The 22,437-nt window shown below is 29.7% G+C and overlaps 1 protein-coding gene across 4 annotated transcripts; it reads left to right on the top strand.

Moving 5' to 3' along the window:
- The first annotated feature begins 3,830 nt into the window (after positions 1-3,830).
- Positions 3,831-21,807, top strand: LOC109801841 (uncharacterized). 4 transcript variants are annotated; one of them, XM_083072949.1, is made up of 12 exons: positions 3,831-4,734; positions 9,627-9,769; positions 10,092-13,171; positions 13,352-13,585; positions 13,707-14,417; positions 14,585-15,400; positions 17,213-18,226; positions 19,606-20,237; positions 20,322-20,448; positions 20,539-20,820; positions 20,899-21,000; positions 21,231-21,807. In XM_083072949.1, the coding sequence occupies exons 3-8, from the start codon at positions 10,157-10,159 to the stop codon at positions 19,612-19,614; spliced, it is 5,799 nt and encodes a 1,932-aa protein (XP_082929075.1). In that variant the 5' UTR covers positions 3,831-4,734; positions 9,627-9,769; positions 10,092-10,156; the 3' UTR covers positions 19,615-20,237; positions 20,322-20,448; positions 20,539-20,820; positions 20,899-21,000; positions 21,231-21,807. The 4 variants fall into 4 exon arrangements, with proteins under 4 accessions (XP_082929075.1, XP_082929073.1, XP_082929074.1 ...); XM_083072947.1 differs by having other exon boundaries at positions 20,899-21,807; XM_083072948.1 differs by lacking the exon at positions 9,627-9,769 and having other exon boundaries at positions 20,899-21,807.
- The last annotated feature ends 630 nt before the right edge of the window (positions 21,808-22,437 follow it).

Here is a 22,437-nt window from a genome sequence, read left to right as displayed (position 1 = left end):
AACTTTATGTTGGAGATGTGTGATATTTAACATATTGGATCTTGGTAATCATATTGCTACAATGCTACCTATATATACATTCATTATTCATCAGTCACAAAGTTCACTTCATTGAACACATGATTTACAATTATATTAATGACTAAACTCATCTATGATGTAAAAAAGAAATTGATTGGTGTTGTACCATCATAGAGTGCAGTTCCAACAACGACAATAATCATGGGCATGATGACAGTGTCAAACATTTCAATAAATTTGTAAAAATGTGTAATGGGCTTTCGATGATCTGGATCTGCATCGCTTACTGTGTAATCTATATATTTTCTGATATGTCATACGGATCAAGGAGGCATTGCCATTTGAAAGTCACACAAACAAGTCCCATATCGATAAAAATAAGATAAGAAATAATAATTTATATAATACAAAACATACTTTAATGATTGAAAGACTTTTTAGGTGATGACAAAAAGTAAAATCGTGAAGACTTAGACTTAAAGCGGATAATATCTCATCATTGTGGAGTATGTTTGTGTAATAACATTATAAAAAATAACTTTCATAAAATATTTCATCAGACAAATACCATAAAAAATAATGGTTAAAAATGAACCGCCTATCCTAGATCATTCAAAAGGATCACCTATTATTTATCCACATACCAAACCCAACAGTGCTAGACGTGAGAGGGTGTATTGGGAAAAACTAAGTCCCACATCGACTAGAAATAAGGCAATTAAAGAATATATAAGTGAAAAGTAACCATCAACTTATAAGCTGGTTTTGTAGGGTTGAATTAGGCTTAACCCACTATTTTAAGAATGATTAAGAGGCCTTTTTTGAGTGATAATCGAAAGCAAAAGAGTGAGGGCTTTGAGCTTTTATGAAGTATGTTTGTGTAATAACCTTATAAAAATAACCTCACACAAATACTATAAAATAAGCGTAATATGAAGGTGTCTCTATGTTGGATATGGAATATTTGCACACGAAGCTAGTGGTCTTCACCGAAGAAGGAATGCGTTTGGAGATTGAAATTTCTAATTATGCTCTATCCAATAGTTACGCATTAATTGCATAGACGAGACTTAAAATAAGCGTAATATCTTCAATTAGTTGATTTTGAATGCAATATCTACACGTTTGACATTTTTTTGTGTGTTTCGTTGAGACTGAATTACAAACAAACTCAATTGAATCAGAAACTAAAAATTGTTGATTTTTTTTTTCAAGTTAGCTTGGAAAGTTGAACTCAACTTAAATTTTAACTATAATTCAAATACATACTATAACATAATTTGTGAAAATGGGAGTTATCACATTATTTCTGCCTTTGATCAATGTACACAATCCATTTGGTTTCTTAACCTGTAATGACACTAACTATAAAAATGAGAGTTTCAAAATGACAAAAATGATAAACGTCGATAAGACGAGACGTGACAAATATATAAAAAAAATGTGATGCGAAAAAAAAAAATAATAAGACATTGAGAAATAAGTATATTTTTTTTGGTTTATTTAACAATTAAACCTGCGTTTATGAAATGTGACTTTAACCAACGAAATATTATTTATTTAAGGATATCATTTCACATATAACCTTCAGCTTTGCAGTTACTGCTTGGTGTCATTCTTTTTTGAACTATGATGATGTGCAAGTTGAAGCATCCATCTCTTGTTTAAACCAATTCTTAAATTTCAAAACTACAATCAAACTTTGTAGCCATTGATACTCCTCTACGAATATTGATCGTGCTTTTCTTTAACCATTGGACGTTATGTTTATTCTTTTCTTATTCAGAAGGCAAAGAATTCACCAGAAGCAATGTCCTTTAGTGGAAGAGACTTTTCATTTCTTTTTCCCCCCTCTTAGTTCACATCCACTTTCTCTTGCCAAGCAAAGAATTATTCGCTTCTCTCTTTATCTGTGATCTTCATGGAACAACATACTGTAAGGTTACCACTTTGTATTGGTCATAATTTCTATAATAGTTTCAAATCAACTTGTATAATATGAAATGTCTTAAAAATCAGTATATAAATTAAAGTTTTCATTAATCTCTTAACCAACTCATTTTCATTCAACGTTTTTTAAATTTCACTACTTAAAATTAATTATAATCTATATTTTAGAGGTGTCAAATCAATTTGACTCAATCAGACTTACACAGATCAAATACTATTTTAGATTAAGTTAATTTGATTTGTATTTTTTTAAAATTGACATTTTTTGACCAAATTAACCTATATCTAGTCATCAAATCAAATTAGTCTAATTAAAAAAATATTTTAAAAAATTTATCTTTACAATAAAAAATAAAAATTACAACATAATTAATTAATTGATACTATATACGTCATGAAACACCTAATAACTTTATATGTATACAATTTCAAACAATCATTACATTTGTCCCATGTCAACTAGCTAGACCAATCTTTTCATAATAATTTCATACTTAAGAAGTATTAGACTTAATTTTTTTAGTATCTTGGTCTTTGTCATTAATATATTTACTCTTACTTTTATTATTATACCATGAGCTCTGACATAAGTGTGATACATTTTCTTCTTTTTTAACAAACAAAACAACAATGACAAATTACATGATCAAGTCATTTAAAACATAATAGGAGTGACAAAGCTTTCAAAACTACTAACTTTAACTCTAAGTTTGTAATTACAACTCTATAAATAATTACAAAAGAATAAATAATTATTATTATTATTATATTTTATTATTTTATTACATACTAATAATAATTCAAATTATTTGACTTATTATTAATAAAGGATCAACCCGTAAACTGCATGTCAATTCAACCTAAACTCAATTTAACTTGTTGGAGTTAAGAAATTGAATCAAAAATGACATGATTTTATTTAGTATTCTTTTCAAAACTTAATATAATTATTTACGAATTGACCAGATGAATTCATCGGACCGATCCAAATTAACATTCTACCATATACACATGCATCAAATTTTACGCTAAGTCGGTCAAATTCATAAAAATCAATAACAGTAATAACGAAAGCTATATAATGAATAATCAATTCATAATATCTATTCCTTCTAATTTTTTTTTCATAGTCGTTTTGTCAGAATTTGTTATTTTTTTTTCATTGTCATTTTACTAAAATTAATGACTTATTAATTTTTTTTCTTCATTTTTATCCTTGATAATTAATACATGTTTACTGAACAATGTGTGTATTTATTTTTAATGTCTACCTATTTTTTTTCCAACTATCCATATAAAGTTAATGTACATTTATAAGAGCAATATGTTTCCAACAAAATACTATAAAAAAATAAAAAAAGGGACAACTATTTACAAGACTCTTTAACTATAACCATTAATTCATCGACAAGTATAATTAAATACAGTAGGTTACAGTTCACGTGTAATCAATGCATTAATAATTAATGGAGTAGATTGTAGTTCAACAGTCTCAAAAATACAAAAAAAGATAAAGGGTAAAATAGGAAAGTAAGTAATAAATATTTTTGAAAACTAAAATATCAATGATTTCTTTAAGTCCCGTGTAAAATCTTAAATGACTATGAAAAAAAAACGGAGGGAATAGTTATGTACTGTTCTCCTTTGCAAAACATTGATTCACCAACACTACCTTAGAAAGTCTAATAATTTGGCTTTGCGTAGAAATATTAGGAGAATAAAATAGGGGAAAAATGAAATAAACTTATTTATAGATTAAAATAATTTTATATCTAAGCTATTTTGTTAAAATTTTCTCTTATTAACTTTACCAAAATCTTATTTTTATAATCCATACATAAGTTAATTTTAATGTAAAAAATTTATTTTAATTATTTTTCTTATTTTTCTTTTCTAGAAGTGAGAAACTTATCCAAACAAATCTTATACATCACTCTAGCTTAAGGCTTTATGATATGTTACAGTTTATATTCATACCTTCTCAATAACAAAGATTGTTTTTCTTCTTCTGTACACTGTACTCAGTATTCTCCAAAAGAATAAAAGGATTTCGTGTGTTTCTAATCTGAATTCTCACTCTTTCTCTTGCCAGATGCCAAGTAAGGAATTGCCTCTCCTTCTCTCATGATAAATATTCTAATCAGAATCTATCTCTGTTCTCTCTCTATATATATATGGGTTGCGATCATTGTTTGCTCATGCAAATTAAAAAACCAAGCAGAAAAAATAGAAGACAGAATTTCTTTTTAGTGAATTCATTGTCGTGCCTCTGAATCTGATCAACCGTTTTCATTTACATCCCATTTTCTCCTTTACATTTACATTTCTAAATTGAAAAAAAAAAAGTTTATATATATTTTCTGTATATTATATTCCAGTTTGTTCCTTACCCTGTGTTTTCTTTTTGCTAGAATTAAAAAAAAACTAAAAAAAAAGGATTTCCTTTTTATTTCTATTTCTTCCCGTTCCAGTTTGTTCTTTATTGCATTTCTAAATTTCCTGTTAACCAGAAAAGTAAAAAATATTTCAAAAAGAACACTTTGATTTTTTTTTTTGATTAATTTTGTTCCAATTTGTTCTTTTTATCCTTTGTATTTCTAAATTATTCATTTTCTATCATAAATTTAAAATTAAAAATTCAAATAAAGTAAAAAAAAAAAAAAAAGGTTCTGAGTGCACTATCCTTATTACCTTGGAATCGCCATCTTCAAATCAAACTGAATAGCTACAAGCTCACAACAAGAAGGAAAAGCTCCATTATTGGTATGTATATCTATCAAGCTGTTTTATAATGTTGTATTTTTGTTCTAGTTTCTTATGTATTATTTTATTAATTTGAAATTCTTTACTTGTTATTCTATAACATTCCAATTATATATTTGTTTCAATAATACTTTGAGTAAGAATTTGATATATGGATTAACAATATTTTAAAATTACATTATAAGAAAATTGTTATATCATGATATATACTTTATAATGACACTTTTTCTATATTATTGTATATAATATGTATTGCAGTGTCAATTTCTTATAATGAGTTTTGATTAAGAATTCCTCCTCTCCATGTATTGATATATATGGACTAATAAGAATTCCTCCTCTCCAAGCTCCTTAAAGATCCTAGGCTCTTACTAAGTTGTACCACCTTAAAGATCCTAAGCTCTTACTAAGTTGTACCACCAGTACAAAAGTGATATTTGACGTCATTTCACATTGGATGAGTAATAATGAAGAAATGATGCAACAACATTTTTGCACTTTAAATTAATTTTTTTCACACGAATTTTAAAATAATTGATGTAAAAAAACTCTTTTTACATCAGTTCTAAAATAGCTGATGTAAAAAATCTTTACACATTGGTTATAATTAGAAAAAATGTAAAAATAGTTTTTTTTACGTCACTTTTAATTTGAACCAATGTATGCCTTTTAAAAATCTTTCCTATAATTCATTTTTGCATTGGTGTGTTCAAAACCTTCGTCTTCCCCACCTAGCATGAACTCACTCCAGCCATTGTTGTCATGATTTCCATGCCAGCAATCCCAAAACTCAGACATCAATATCTCTTATTGTTGTGTTTGACGCTAATAAGGCTCCATTGTTGTGCGCCTCATCTTCATCATTGTTTCCACTAGGTAACTCTTCTAGGCTTTTTGCATTGAGAAACTCTATAATGGTGTTGTGACAAACCACATAGATTTCTCTTTGCCTAAGGGTTTTGAAGCAATGATCAGATGTGATAATGACATATTAGATCAAGTTGCACTCATGATCCTAAGCCTCGTGTGAGAGAGAGTGGAGAAGGGATGATGTGAACCCAGAGGGATGGATTCGTTTTACAGATCTATCTAGGTTGGAAAGTTCATAATTAAGAAATTAAAAGAAAAAAATATGGATTAAGGTAAGAAATGGAAGAATAACGCCACAATCGCTAAAGATTGATAAGTTGAGGAAGATTCGCCACTTTAAATTAGGAAATTCAAGGATAAGAATCAAAAGTAGTTCCTAAGAACCTAGAGAGAGAAAATCCTCTCAATTGGAAAAATATCCAAATTCTGAATAATTCATTTTTTTTCTTTGTCTAAACTTTTTACAAAAAGTTCCTATTTATAAGCTTAAATAGACAAGATGACATAAATTTTCACTAACACTTAATATTGACTCTTCACTAGCCCACTAACTAAGCAATAAATTCCCACTAGCATTTATTTCCCCTTAGCAACTTAAAAGGCAAAGAAACCCATCAGATTTATTTAATAAAATAAAATAAAACGAAAATTACATTAAAAAATAAATAATGGACTTATTTAATTATTCACCCCCAAACTACTTAAATTCCAGCCCATTAACCATTCTTCTTTATCATATGACTTTGGGCTTGTTAATCTTCAATTTTACATACGGCTGGATTCACATCATACCCTCCTTCTTTAAGAAGATTCGTCCCGAATCTTAAGACTTTATTTATTTCCTAATTTATTTAATTCACTAACTACTACAGAAACGCAAATAATGTTTCCTCCTGGGTCGAAGACATCTCGCTTGTATCCATCTTTAGCTTCACTTGTTGGTAAGTTATTAATCATCCACGAAACAAATAAAACCTCTTTGAACTCATAACCACGAACATACTCAATGAATAGGAATTGAATCCCGTTCAAGTGGTAACTTTGGAAAATAGTAACTTCAAACAACAAATCAACTCCAATTTCCAAGTGCAAGGTCTCTTGAATTTTATTCTGAAACATGGCCTGGATGTATAAAGGTGCATTAGGAATGGTGTTGACATGCTTCTTCAAACAAGAAAACTTGTCCTCCTGTTCCTGTAAATTTGACACATCAAAAGAAGAAAATGTAACGTTAGAGTTGTCATCTTCCTCTCTATGTATCTCATCTTCTGCTCTCCTCTTCTCTTCTTTTTCTTTTTCTATCTTTATTTTCAATTTCAATTGATCCTCATGTACAACGTCGATTGATAAATATATCAACTTAATCCTTCGTCTATCATGCACAAAACAAATAGAAGGTCGTTCAGGATTTATAATTTTTTTGTACAGCCATGGCCTCCGTAATAACATATGGCATGTCTCCATGGAGGCAATATCACAAAGAACTTCATCTTCATATTTTCCAATAGAGAATTTAATCATTGCTTGTCCATTTGTAGTGGACAGACATAATTTCTCAACCGCCATGCTGCTCACGACATTTCTGAAATTGAATTCATCTACTACGACCAAGAACAGAGAGTCGTCAACCAAACATCTTGTATAGTAAATTTCCATTTCCATTCCAAACCCAGAGCTGAAGCTCTAATACCAAATGATGTGAACCTAGAGGGATGAATTCGTTTTACGGATCTATCTAGGTTGGAAAGTTCATAATTAAGAAATTAAAAGAAAAAAAATATGGATTGAGGTAAGAAATGGAAGAACAACGCCACAATCTCTAAAGATTGATAAGTTGAGGAAGATTCGCCACTTTGAATTAGGAAATTCAAGGATAAGAATCAAAAGTAGTTCCTAAGAACCTAGAGAGAGAAAATCCTCTCAATTGGAAAAATATCCAAATTCTGAATAATTCATTTTGTTTCTTCGTCTAAATTTTTTACAAAAGGTTCCTATTTATAAGCTTAGATAGGCAAGATGACATAAATTTCCACTAACACTTAATATTAACTCTTCACTAGCCCACTAACTAAGCAATAAATTCCCACTAGCATTTATTTCCCCTTAGTAACCTAAAAGGCAAGGAAACCCATCAGATTTATTTAATAAAATAAAATAAAACGAAAATTACATTAAAAAAATAAGATAATGGACTTATTTAATTATTCACCCCCAAACTACTTAAATTTCAGCCCATCAATCTTTCTTCTTTATCATATGACTTTAGGCTTGTTAATCTTCAATTTTACCCGACTGGATTCACATCAAGGGATGAGGAAGGCTTTAGGTATGTACATAGACTATGATAGTGGGTAGAGGAACGAAACAACTTTGTAGTGATCAAGGTTGTTTAACATCATCTTGTTAAAGAATGAAGCCTTGTCATATCAGCTATGGTGTATTAGAAAGTGTATATTTCAACATCGATTATAATATAACTGATGTAGAAAGTGTTCCCATTTTATATCATAGGAACCAACATCGGTTCTAGAACCAATATTTATTGTCCATTTTAATTTATGTTAAATGTCTTTGCTGTATTAGTGTACAACGAAATACTTTACGAAACACACATATATTATATATGCATTAGTGTCATTGGTGTAAATATAGTATTTTTTACATTGATTAACATAAACATTCTAAGTGAGTTTACGACTGATGTAGATACAAGCAATGTATACCATTTTTTTCTAATTCAAATCGATTTAAAAACACTAAAGAAAAATGTGACCCTCACGTCTTGTCCCTGCCTCCACCCTCCATGCAACCATCAGCAACCATCTTTTCCCCACTTTGGTTCTTTTACTAGTGCAAAAGAGGTATTTTACATATGTTATTTTGAGGTTTTTATGTCAGAAAAAAGTCCAACATCAATGCGGGAGATGTAAATTTACGTCGGGTTTAAAAGTCGACGTAATATTACGTTGGAGATTTTTGAATACCGACATAAAAAAGTTGTAAAACCAAGAAAAATAACACAAAAATATTTACGTCGGGTGTACCATGTCCGACGTAAATTTACGTCAGACTGTACCATATCCGACGTAAATTTATGCATTTTTTTTAAGATTTGCATTACTTTTTGATACACCCAAAACCTGCATACAGTCTAGAATACAAAATCAAGTAGTACACCTAACCCAGGCAGTCTAGAATAAAAATTCAAATATAATTTATATTTCAAAATTGAATCACAAAAAGAAAATAATATATAAATGTTAAAAAGCATGAATTAAGACAATAATGTACCCTGAACAAAACTCAATGACTTCTTCTGCAATGTACCTCTCCACAATAGAAGCTTCTAGTCGATATTGATTCTTGACATATCCTTTTAAGATCTTCATGTATCTCTCAACAAGGTACATCCATAAGATAAACTAGGCCACACAATTGAATCTCCCTAACCAAATGAACTATCAAATGCACCATGATATCAAAAAATGAAGGTAGAAAATACATTTTCAATTGACAAAAGATTGTGATTGCTTCAATTTCTAACTCATCTAACTTTAAAGGGTCAATAACTTTCTTGCAAATGGCACTGAAGAATAAACACAATCGAGTAATAACAACTTTAACAGAAGATGATAAAATGTTATGAATAGCCACATGTAAAAGTTGTTGCATTAAGACATGACAATCGTGAGACTTTAAACCAATTAACTTCAAATCTTGCAAAGACACCAGACTCTTAACATTTGAGGGAAGTAAGTGAGACTCTTTCACACTGCGTAAGCACTCACAAAAGCTTTTCTTTTCTTTTTCCAATAGACTGTGGATGTAACTCATAACGTATACCCATGTCCACCAAATCTTGTCGTGCTTTCACTCCATCTTTTGTCTTTCCTTTTATGTTTAGCAATGTCCCAATTACACTATCGCAAACATTTTTCTTCACATGCATCATATCTATACAGTGTCTAACATCTAGCTTGCACCAATAAGGAAGATTAAAGAATATTGATTGTTTCTTACAGATATTTTTCTCAATTGACTTCTTTTGCGTCTTTCCAAACACAATGTTAATGTTCTTCACCCGCTCATATACTTGTTCACCATTGTGTGGTGCCGAGGCAATTTCATCTTTCTGACATCCATTGAATACTTTCTTCAATCTACGGTATGTATGACTATGAACTAGAAACTTGCGATGCCTAGTGTATATATGTGGTCTTTTGCCCATGTTTCAATTGGATATAACTTGTATTTTCTTCACATATAAGGCATGCATAATGGCCCTTCACACTATAACCGCCCAAGTTACCATAACTTCATAACTTCTTTACTTATATTAATTGAACTGACTGCAAACAAAAAAATATTAAGAACTCATAACTAAATTCATATATATATATATATATATATATATATTTTTAATGTCTTAAGAATATGTGTCCTTTTATGTCATATTCATTTTGAAATTTTATATTTGCAACATTTAGGAAAAGTTATAGTCAAAGTAGGAAGCAAAGACAAAAACAAGAAGAGTGTCAACTAACAAGGTAGCATGGACCCAGTTATCTCTACCACTACTCAAAATGTGTTACAATGTGGAGGTGATATAGTCAAACGACATATGGGCTACTTATTAAATTACAATGATACATTTGAAGAGGTGAAACATTACATTAAGATGATGGAAAATGAAAGAACCAGGGTACAAAATGATGTTAGGGTTGCAGAAATGAATGTAGAAGAAATTGAAAATGATGTCCTTGATTGGTTGAAACATGTGGATGAAAAGATAAAAAAATATGAAAGTTTTATTCATGATGAACGCCATTCAAAGACAAGGTGTTTCATTGGTTTTTTTCCTAATAACTTAATATTGAGGTATCGATTAGGCAGAAATGCTACAAAGATGGTAGAGGAAATAAAAAAAAATCAACTTTTGAATAAAAGTTTTGAAAAAGTTTCCTATCGAGTACGTCCATCCATTGATGTTGCTCTGTCTAACATTGATTATGAAAGTTTGGGGTCAAGAAACAAAATTTTGGAGAATATTATGATAACACTAGAAGACTCTACAGTTAATATGATTGGAGTTTATGGGGTTGGTGGTGTGGGTAAGACCACTTTGATTAAAGAAGTTGCAAAGAAAGCTCAAGAAAAGAAGTTGTTCAATATGGTAGTTATGGCAAGTATAACAATAAATCCTGACATAAAAAAAATTCAAGGACAAATTACTGAGATGTTAGGAATGAGATTGGAAGAAGAAAGTGAGATTGTAAGAGCAGATCGCATTCGAAAGAGGCTAAACAAAGAAAAGGAGAAAACCCTTATAATCCTAGATGATCTCTGGAGTGGTTTGGACATGAAAAGATTGGGGATTCCGTTTAGTGATGATGAGGATGGTAGTCAACAGGATGTCAAAGATTTTGGTTATAATAAGATAGAAAATGAAAAGTTATCTGCCGATTTCAGTGAGTTGAAAACAGAAAAGTTTTCTGTCGATTTCAATAAGTTGAAAATGGAAAAGGTATCTGGTGATCATAAAGGATGTAAAATTATTCTAACATCTAGAAATAAAGATGTATTATGCAATATGAATGTACAACAAAGATCAACTTTCTCGATAGGAGTCCTTGATGAAAAGGAGGCAGAGACTTTACTTATGAAAGTGGCAGGAAAAAAAAATTCCATGTTTGATGTGAAAGCTATTGAAATGGCCAAAATGTGTGCTGGTTTGCCCATTGCATTAGTTTCCATTGGACGAACACTAAAGAACAAGAGCTCCTTTGTATGGGAGGATGTCTATCAACAAATTAGAAGACATAGTTTTACAGAAGGGCAAGAACCTATTGAGTTTTGCGTAAAGCTAAGTTATGATCATCTTAAAAATGACCAACTTAAGCATATTTTTCTACATTGTGCTAGAATGGGAAATGATGCTTTGCTTATGGACTTGGTAAAGTATTGTGTGGGTTTAGGTTTGCTTCAAGGAGTCCACACAATTAGAGAAGCGAGAAATAAAGTAAATGTGTTGATAGAAGAGCTAAAAAAATCAAGTTTGTTGATGGAAAGTTACTCTAATGACCGCTTCAACATGCACGACATTGTGCGTGATGTTGCTCTTTCAATATCATCCAAAGAAAAGCATGTACTTTTCATGAAAAATGGCATACTAGATGAGTGGCCTCACAAGGGTGAACTTGAAAGGTATACTGCTATATTTTTACACCATTGTGATATCAATGATGGGCCTCCTGGGAGTATATATTGTCCTATACTTGAAGTCTTACATATCGACAGCAAAGTTGATTTTTTGAAAATACCAGATGACCTTTTTAAAGATATGATTAAACTCAAAATCTTGATATTGAACGGTGTGGATTTGTCATGCTTACCTACTTCGATTCAGTGCTTGGCAAAACTGAGAATGCTTAGTTTGGAGAGATGCACTCTAGTAAAAGACTTATCAATCATTGGAAAGTTAAAGAAGTTACGAATCCTTACTTTTTCAGGATCTAATATTGAAAGTTTGCCACATGAATTTGGTGAGTTAGACAAGCTGCAAGTTTTAGACTTGAGCAATTGCTTAAAACTAAGAGTAATACCTTCCAATATAATATCAAGGATGAACATTTTGGAAGAGTTTTATATGAGAGACAGCTTGATTCCATGGGAGACTGAGAAGAACTTGGAAAGTAGAAATGCTAGTCTTTCTGAGTTGAGGCACTTGAATCAATTACAAAATCTAGACATACACATTCAGAGTGATGTCCATTTTCCACAAAACTTGTTTTTTGACAGGTTAGATAGTTACAAGATTGTAATTGGTGAATTTAACACACTTAAAGTGGGAGAACTCAATATCCCTGACAAGTATGAAGTGGTGAAATTTTTGGCATTGAACCTTAAAGAAGGTATGAACATTCATTCTGAAAAATGGATTAAAATGTTGTTCAAAAGAGTTGAGTATTTGTTGTTGGGAGAAATCAATGATGTTCATGATGTTTTCTATGAATTAAATGTTGAAGGATTTCCAAATTTGAAACATTTGTCCATTGTAAACAATTTTAGCATTGAATACATTATCAAGTCAATGGAGTTGGCTTTTCCCAAATTGGAGTCCATGTATCTTTACAAAGTAGAGAATTTGGAAAAAATATGTGACAGTCAGCTTACAAATGGCTCTTTCAGCAGCTTAAAAAGCATCAAGATAAAAACATGTGATCAGTTGAAAAACCTTTTCCCATTTTCCATGGTTAGACTACTCACCATGCTTGAAACAATTGAAGTGTGTGACTGTGATTATTTGAAGGAGATAGTTTCTGTTGAAAGACAAACTCATACTATTGAAAGACAAATTAATACTATCAATGATGACAAGATTGTGTTTCCTCAATTAAAATTTCTAACATTACAATCATTACCAACCTTTTCTTGTTTATATACCAATGATAAGATGCCTTCTAGTGCACAATCATTGGAAGATCAAGTGCGAAACAAGAACAAAGATATTGCCACTAATGTCAGCCAAGATGTAATTGATACTCGCATTTCACTCTTCAATGAAAAGGTATGTAAAAATTATTATCATAATTGTGTCAATTGCTCTACAATTTCTAATGTTTAATTTGATACGTTATTCCTCAAAGTAACAAGTCATACTCATTTAGATCTTGTAATTCTCTTGGGACATCAACTTTTGAAAATCAAAATTATTTAATGATGATAAATTAATTATGTTTTCTTATAGGTTTCAATTCCTAAATTAGAAAGGTTAGAGTTGTCCTCAATCAACATCGTGAAGATATGGAGTGATCAATCTCTACATTGTTTTCAAAATTTGCTTACACTGAATGTGACAAATTGTGGTAATTTAAAATATTTAATGTCATTGTCTATGGCTGAAAGTTTGGTGAATCTCCAAAGCCTTTTTGTATGTGCATGTGAAATGATGGAGGATATATTTCGTCTAGAAGATGTAGAGGTGTGTGAATGGATCATTTTAATTAAACTTGATTCTTATCATTTGCTGTTGAGTTTCATTAATTGTTGTGGTACTTTATTTGATCACATAATTAAGTAACAATTTCCTTTTCCTGCTATAGAATATTGATGTTTTCTGCAAGTTAAAGACAATGGAGATCATTTTCATGAAGAGACTTAATACCATTTGGCAGCCCCATATTGGTCTTCATTCATTTCAGAGTTTGGATTCTTTGATAATAAGAAAGTGTTACAAACTTGTTATGATTTTTCCTGATTATATAGGGCAAAGATTTCAGAGCCTTCAAAGCTTAACCATTACTGATTGCAATTTAGTGGAAAACATATTTGACTTTGCAAATATTCCACAAAGTTGTAATAGTAATGAAACAAACTTGCATAATGTATTTCTAGAGGCTTTGCCAAATTTGGTGCACGTATGGAAGGATGACACTTGTGAAATACTTAAATACAATAATCTTCGAAGCATAAGTGTTAAAAAGAGTCCAAATTTAAAATGTCTTTTTCCATTTTCCATTGCCAATGACCTAGAAAAATTGGAAATTCTTGAGATATCGAAGTGTACGACAATGAAGGAAATTGTTGCTTGGTATAAAGATTCAAATGAAGATGTTATCAACTTTAAATTTCCTCATCTAAACACTATATCATTTGATGGTTTATATGAACTTGGAAGTTTCTACAAGGGAAATCACACTTTAGAGTGGCCATCGTTGAAGAACTTGAGCATATTGAATTGTTACAAGCTAGAAGGGCTCACTACAGAAACCACATATTCACAAGTAAAGCTAGTTGTTTTGGCCACAGAAAAGGTGAATAATATGAAAAACATGAATGAAGAATCTCTTACTAAAGGATGTGAAAAAAATATAATATCTTATATTTTTTTTTAAATTAACACATTAAATGTCGTCGCACATATGTTTTCAAGCATGCTTAGATATTGATATATCTTAATTAATATTTATCTATTTTTTAGGTGATATACAACATGGAGGAAATGGTACTGAGCCTAAAGGCAGCAGATTGGATGCATAAATACATTGTTAGCATTCATAGAATGCACAAACTACAAGCTCTACGGTTGTTTGGATTAAATAATACTAAAGTTCTTTTTTGGTTTCTTCATAGACTTCCCAATTTGGAAAAGTTAGGCTTGGCAGAGAGTCACTTGGAAAGCATTTGGACTCCTAGAAGTCTCGTTTTAGAAGAAAAGATAGGTGTTGTTTCGCAACTTAAAGAGTTGACATTGACACATATGTATTCTTTAGTGGAAATAGGTTTTGAGCATGACCAACTTCTTCAAAGGGTAGAGTTATTGGTCATTCACACATGTCTTAAATTGACAAATTTAGTGTCACCCTCAGTATCTTTCAGTTACTTAACACATTTGGAAGTGATGAATTGTAGATTGATGAGGAATTTAATGACAACCTCAACTGCCAAAAGCTTGGTTAAACTCACAACTATGAAGGTAAGTTCCTGCCCAATGATTTTGGAAATTGTTGCAAAAAATGAAGAGGAAGAAGTAAAAGAGATTGAGTTTAGACAATTAAAATCTTTAGAATTGGTGGATCTACAAAATATCAAAAGTTTTTGCAGTTTGGAGAAGTGCGACTTAAAATTTCCATTGCTGGAAAATTTAGTAGTAAGTAATTGCCTTCGAATGACAAAATTCTCTGAAGTTCAAAGCTCTCCAAACCTACAAAAAGTACATGTTGTAGCTGGAGAAAAAGACAAATGGTATTGGGAAGGTGATTTGAATAACACTCTACAAAAAATTATCACAGACGAGGTATGCATTAAAGTTTTAATAATAATTGCAATTTTTCATGATACCTAAGCATATAAATTATTTTTCATTTCATTGAAGATTTGTTTATAGTAAATATTCTACAATTAAAATAATATTTTGTCCTAAAACATATATAGTTGTATGTTGTAGCATGTCTAAAATACGAAGGATGCACATTATGCCTTCTATATAGATATAATTAGATCATTTATTCATTTTGTCCATGTTTCTTTATCTGTACTAATCAAGTCTAATTTAATGTCCAAAATTCTAGCATAATTTTATGAAGAAAATTGTATAAATAATGATTTTTGTTATGCTTTTTAAATAGTAAAAATAATATTTTATTTTCTTCATATACCAAATTTGTATTATAATTAGTTTATTAATAAAGATGTTCATTAGATTGAATTAATTCAATCAACCTAACAATACTAATCGAATTAATTTAATTGGTTCTAAATTTTTTTAGGTTTAATCTGAACTAAATCAATTAAATCTGATAATTGGTTTGGGTATCAAACTTACATATTTAAAATCTGAAACAAAACTAATTAATTTATATATTATTGTTATTTATTTGGTTAACAATGAATATGTATATATTATTTTAATTATTTTAAAGATGTTTTTGTGTTACAATATGTTGATTTTTTTCATTTCTTTTTCAAATACTTAAAGAAATCAAGAAGAATTCTATTACAAATCTTTTTAATTTAGTTAATTTTTAATAATATATCAATTTAGTTAATATTTGAAAAATTCATTTACTTTGAAAAAATTAATTTATCTTTTTAAAAAATTCATTAGATATCTAATGATCCAAATTGAACTAACCCAATCAACATCAGATTGGTTCGATTAAGCTTAAGCAAAAAAATTTATGAAATCCGAATCAATTAAATTTAATTGGTTCAGAATGAATTTTTACCGAAACTCAAATTAACTCGGCCGTTGAACACTCCTATTTATAAAAGTGGGAGTAAGAATTTAATTAAAATATACCATAAAAGTTTTTTATATTATTATTCAATTTGATAGTAATTAATTCAAAAAATTTAATTAAAATATGCTTATATTGCATTCTTTTTATATCATCATCCAATATTAAATTGTTGTAAATTTCATATTTTTTACTTTAAATTTCATATTTATAATGATTTTATTTTTAATATAAAATTGTTATATTAATTATATTTAAAATTAAACTCAATCTAATTAAAAAAATTGAATTTTGATACATGATAGCTACATATATCTCAATTAATGAGGCATATATATGTATGATTTTTTTACTGGTGTCTTAAGCAAGTGGTCTTAAGTATGAATCTTTATTATTTTTAATAAATAAAAGTTTCTCTTGCTTTTGAGAATATGTTACATATGTTAAGATTTAGTTGATTTTGAACTAATTTTTTATTCAACTTTATAGTACATATATTTCATTTTTTTTAAAGTTCATAAGATGTGACTCGTAAAGTCGGTCAAATGGCGTGAATTTCAATAATTTATATGTGGTCCTAAGTTCAAATTTCACTTATGTCAATGATTTAAAAAAAGAATGTGACACAACGAAATTATTAATAAGTGTATTTAAATAAACTTAATCACACTCATCTAAAATGATAGAAAGTTCAAGCATGCTTTATTTTATATATTAAAAAAGATATGCTTGAGTTTTGAGGTTAAAAATTTTCTGTCTTACAAAGTAACTAAGTATTATTTTTTTTCCAAGTGAAGTTCTTGAGTTATTTCCTTACTGTATATAGTTTTCATAAAACACTCCTGACATTGAGTTTCTTTGCTTTCAAGGTTTTTTTGGAATATGGAAAGCATGCGAAACTTTTTGATTATCCTGAAATGAAGGGAGTTCGGCATGGCAAACCAGCTTTTCCAGACAACTTCTGTGGCAGTTTAAAAAAATTGGAATTTGATGCAGCAAGTAAAAGAGATATTGTAATTCCATCTCATGTTCTTCCTTACTTGAAGAGCTTGGAAGAATTGAATGTATATAACTCTGATGCAGCGCAAGTAATATTTGACATAGACAAGACCAAGGGAATAGTCTTTCGTTTGAAGAAACTTACTTTAAAAGACTTGTCAAATTTGGAATGTGTATGGAAATGGAACAAAGCTCCCCAAGGAATTGTCAACTTTCCTAATTTGCAAGAAGTGGATGTTCGTAATTGTGGAAGCTTGGTAACACTGTTCCCTTCATCCATTGCCAAAAATCTTGTAAAGCTTGAGTCACTTCAAATAGACCTATATGGGCTTTTAGAGTTGGAGTCAATAGGGTTAGAGCACACGTGGGTAAAGCCATACACTGAAAAGATTCAAACATTACAGCTTTACGAATGCCCTCAGTTAGAAAAATTAGTGTGCTCAACCGTATCTTTCATCAATATGAAACAATTGCATGTGGCCCGCTGTAGAAGGATGAAGTATTTACTCACATTTTCAATTGCCAAAAGTTTGGTGCAACTTGAATATCTAGCTATAAGGAATTGTGTATCAATAAAAGAAATAATAAAAACAGAAGATGAAGATACTTCTCATGAGATCATATTTGGACGACTTGAATACTTTTCCTTAACTTTCTTACAAAGTCTAGTAAGCTTTTATTCAGGGAATGCCACTTTGCAATTCCCATGTTTGTTGGGAGGTAGGGTAGCTGAATGCCCCAATATGAAAACTTTCTCTGAAGGAGGCACAATAAATACACCATCGATAATTGGAATTGAAACATCAACCAAGAAGTCTGATGATATTCCCTTGAAATTCCACAATGATCTCAACACGACAATCAAGATGCTATTTCACCAACAGGTTAGGAATTAATTCATTTTCTAATTTTAATTGTTTTTATTTGTTTATTATATCTAAGTAAATTTAATCCTTTTAAATTAAAATGGTCTTGTCCGTGCCGAAATTCCACAATATATTTCTACCAATAATTAATTTATGATTCATATGATGGTTTTTATTACAACTGACTCATATCTTCGTATGAATTATTTTTAATAATGCTTTTAATATTTTATTAATTAATTATATTAAACGACAAGAAAATTATTTAATATATTAAAATATAAAATATTTAATTCTTTCATTACTATTTGAAAGGAATATTAAAGTAATTTCATAAGAAAAATTAAGTATCTTTTTTTTTTTAAGTATTCCTTTTAAGATTGTATACCTAACTTTGTATAGAAGTACCTAATTCAAATGAATAATAAAATTTTGAATAAATTATGCTCTCTCTAGCGATGCTTAAATTATGTATATGTTTATTTCCATTCTAAAATATACATTTTTCCCTTAAAAAAATCGAGTTACACTCTAAACCTTTTTCCACATAAATAAATCCCCTAGTAATAGTAATACACTTATTAATTTTTTTCACTAATATTTTGTCTTTTTCTTCTGCTTTTAATGTCAATTCCAACGTGAACCAAACCAACCACAATCACCTTTTAAAGCATAACTTTGGTTGCATTTCCTTTTGACTTTGACATAAGAAACAAAGAATTTTGACATATTATTATCTTTTTTTATTTATAAAAAATACAATAATAACATCATAGTTGAAACATAAAATTTTTGTATATATTATTTCAACTCGTTCATCATTAGATCAACTCTAATGTATATTATAATCTTTGCTTTGTTAGGAGATAGAAAATATAATAGTAATGATCATGACTTTGATTATATTTACTAATCGACTTTATTAATGTTTTTGTTTAGTAATTTTTCATAATGATATTGCTTATTCTCCTATTTCTTAATTATTTTCTAACTTGGTGCATAGAAATTAAGAGATATGATTTAGTGATACCATTGAGGGATAAAATAAACCAAACCATGTGGCATGTTCGGTGTGCTTTCAATTTTATAAGGATGGTTTCCCTCTTTTTGTTGGTTTTATCTGGTTCTCTGCCCCGTTTCTTATTTCATTAAATTGATTTTATCATATATAACCTTGTTAAATGATCCACCCCGAGTGTTTTTTGGACCTAAATTACTAGTTATTACATGATAATTCGAATTGCCCAACTAATGAAATTCATCAAGTTTGAAGTGAAGTTTCTCTAATATATATATATATATATATATATATATATATATATATATATATATATATATATATATAATCTATTTAAAGAGTAAATTTATCTAAACTTACTTTTTCTTATTTGTTTCAGGAGGAGTAGGAAGAGAGGAGATTTTATTAATCGTGAAGATGAAAATTAAAAGCAAATGATAGTGTTTGTTTTAATTGGTTTGGTTTTATGATGTTGTTCTAGTATCACATTGTGAATTTAGATGATGTTATTCTAGCATTATATTGCATACTATTGACAATTACTTACAGGGATGATGTTAATTTGTTTGAAATTTTCACTTTAGTGCTTGTTTGAATTAGTTTATATGTGTACTAACTTTTCTTGTTATAATACTTAATAAATAGATGTTAGACTCTAAGAGATTTATGCATTCAACCAAAAAGTTTAAAGGAAAAAAATCTATACAGGCTAATATACCATTGATTATACCATCATCTAGTCTACAAGCTTATGCTAATCAACCTCAACCCACTTATTCTCAACCTCTACCTCCACATCAATTTCAAGCTCCACCTCCTCCCCCTCAACCTCCCCCTCCACCTCTACCTCCACCTCCACCCACCTCAACCCACCCAATCTCAACCTATCTCTGTTCAAGTCATTCATATGCCCGAATATTCAACAGTTAATGAAACTCCATCTTCTTCATCTAGTCATGTTAGTGGAGACAATAATGAAAACAAAATCTTGATACTCCCAGAAGGGGATGGGTGAGTCATTTTAATTTATTGGCATATGATATGAATTTTTGTTTGATATTTTAATTAATTATCATTTTTTATTATTTTACATAGGTTTGATCAACATAAGTTGGTAATTGCTGCACTTGCTTCAATCATACGAAGTAACTTGGGGGACGCAAAACCATCATGGAAGAAGCTATCTATCGGTCAAAGGGATTCGTGGTTTGATATGCTTCAAGTAATCAAACTTTAAACTTTTATTAAAAAGATTCCATTTTGAATATTTGCCTAATAATTTTTTTTTTCATTTTTATCAAAACCAATGTAGTCAAAATTTACATGGCCACCTGAATATAATGACATGGTGCGACGTAATTTTGAGAAAAGAGGTGTAGCTAAAATGTCTCAATTAATGCAAGAAGTTCGAAAGGATTTAGAGAGAAAACCAATTTGGATAGGAGAAGATGTATGGGCACACTTGAAGGAACATTGGAGATCCTTAAGTTTTAAGAAAAAGTCAGAAGTAAATAAAAGAAATCGTGAATCTGTGAATGGTGCATCTCTTCATACCGGTGGATCAATTCCTCACCGTTTGCATTGGAAAAGAATGGTATTATTAATTTATTGTTGTTTTTTATAATTTAGTTCTTGAAATTAATATCACTAAATCTTTTTTTTATCAATGCAGAAACAGGAAAAAGGAATGGATCCATCATTAAGTGAGTTTTATTTTCGTACACATCGGAAAAAGGATAAAAGTTGGGTGGGTCATCATGCAGAATTAACATTTGTAAGTTTTTTGTTGCTGATTTTTTAGAATATTGGGTATGGAGTAAGGATATTGGGTATGGAGTAGCCTCCTTCAAAATCTGGAAATTTTCTACATGACCAGGTTTATGATATAGTGATATTTTAAAAATTTAAGACACAATAGTTATTTTATGTCTTCCTTTTAAAAAAGGAGAAGTGGAGACTTTTTGTTAGTTCGAGTTAATTTTATTATACAAATTTCATTGGTAGGACAAATTTCAATAAAGGAAATTTGAGTTATCATCTCAAAGGGAGGATGGAGTTGATAGCCAATCATCTATAAATCATCATATGTCTTCTGACTTGGATATATGGGTAGATTTAGTTGGAAAGAAAAATGGAAGGATCCCTAGTCTTGGATCTTTAGGCAAAATGTTGACTCCATCAAGATTTTCTACTAAATATGAGGATGTGTGTACTTTAAGGGGTCAAATTCAGGCATTAAATGAATCATTGCAAAAACAAGAGGAAGTGAAGCTAGCAATGATGCAAGAGTTGCAAAGACAAGAAAAGGATAAGCTAGAAATAAGACAAGAGTTGAATGAGACATGGAAACATTTAGTAGCTTTAATGACACATTTAGGATTTGTTGGCTCTTCTTCTCATCCACCTCCATCACTGGAACGTAGCTATGGAAATGTTGACAATGATGATGATGATGAAGATAGTGATGAGGAGGGTGATATTTGAAAAAGGTGTATTACCTCATATTCTATTTAGTTTCTTGTCCTAACATATTTGATTTGTGTCTTGAATGCAATAGATTAAATCTTTAGTATTTTTTTTTTCAGTTGTGAGTGTTATTTAATTTAGTGGTTTTTTATGATGACATTGTTATAATGATTAAATGAGATCTTGACCTTTTATGCTTATAAATCAGGAACTAACATGGACTGGAATTAGACTGAAAAAGTTTCAGCCATCTTGCTTTGAGAAAGTTATTGTCATTGCTCAATTTTTTTTTGCTTAGTTTTGATTATGATGATAATAGGTTTAAACTTAAAGAGTTCAGGAAAGTTTTGGTCATCCAAATTTGAGAAGGTTCTTGTCATTGTTTAGTTTCTTTGCTTGGTTTTGGTTAATAATGTGATGACACACATTATCAAGTACATCATCAATGTTTTACATTCTATGATATGGGTATTGAGTTTATATATGCTTCAGTAGTTTATATATGTGCTTTCTTTTTGTTATAATGGGCCTTGGTGGTTAATCAATGTTTTCACTAAACCTTGAAAAATTATTTATGTACTTGAATGAGTGAGTTAAGGGCTTTGAGTATGATTATCAAAACAAATTCTTGTCTTGAATGAACTATGCAGTATGCTTTAAATTAAGGCCTAAAGGAACTTGATATCTATGGTGGTAAGTATGAACTTGATTCTGTTATGGAAGAAATGAAAAGGTTAATTGAAGT

The sequence above is a fragment of the Cajanus cajan genome, chromosome 4 (assembly GCF_000230855.2).
Source record: "Cajanus cajan strain Asha chromosome 4, NIPB_CcT2T_4, whole genome shotgun sequence".
In the NCBI taxonomy this organism is placed as follows: Eukaryota; Viridiplantae; Streptophyta; class Magnoliopsida; order Fabales; family Fabaceae; genus Cajanus; species Cajanus cajan.
Note: the sequence above shows the minus strand (reverse complement) of the source record. Positions and strands in the feature narration are given on the sequence as shown.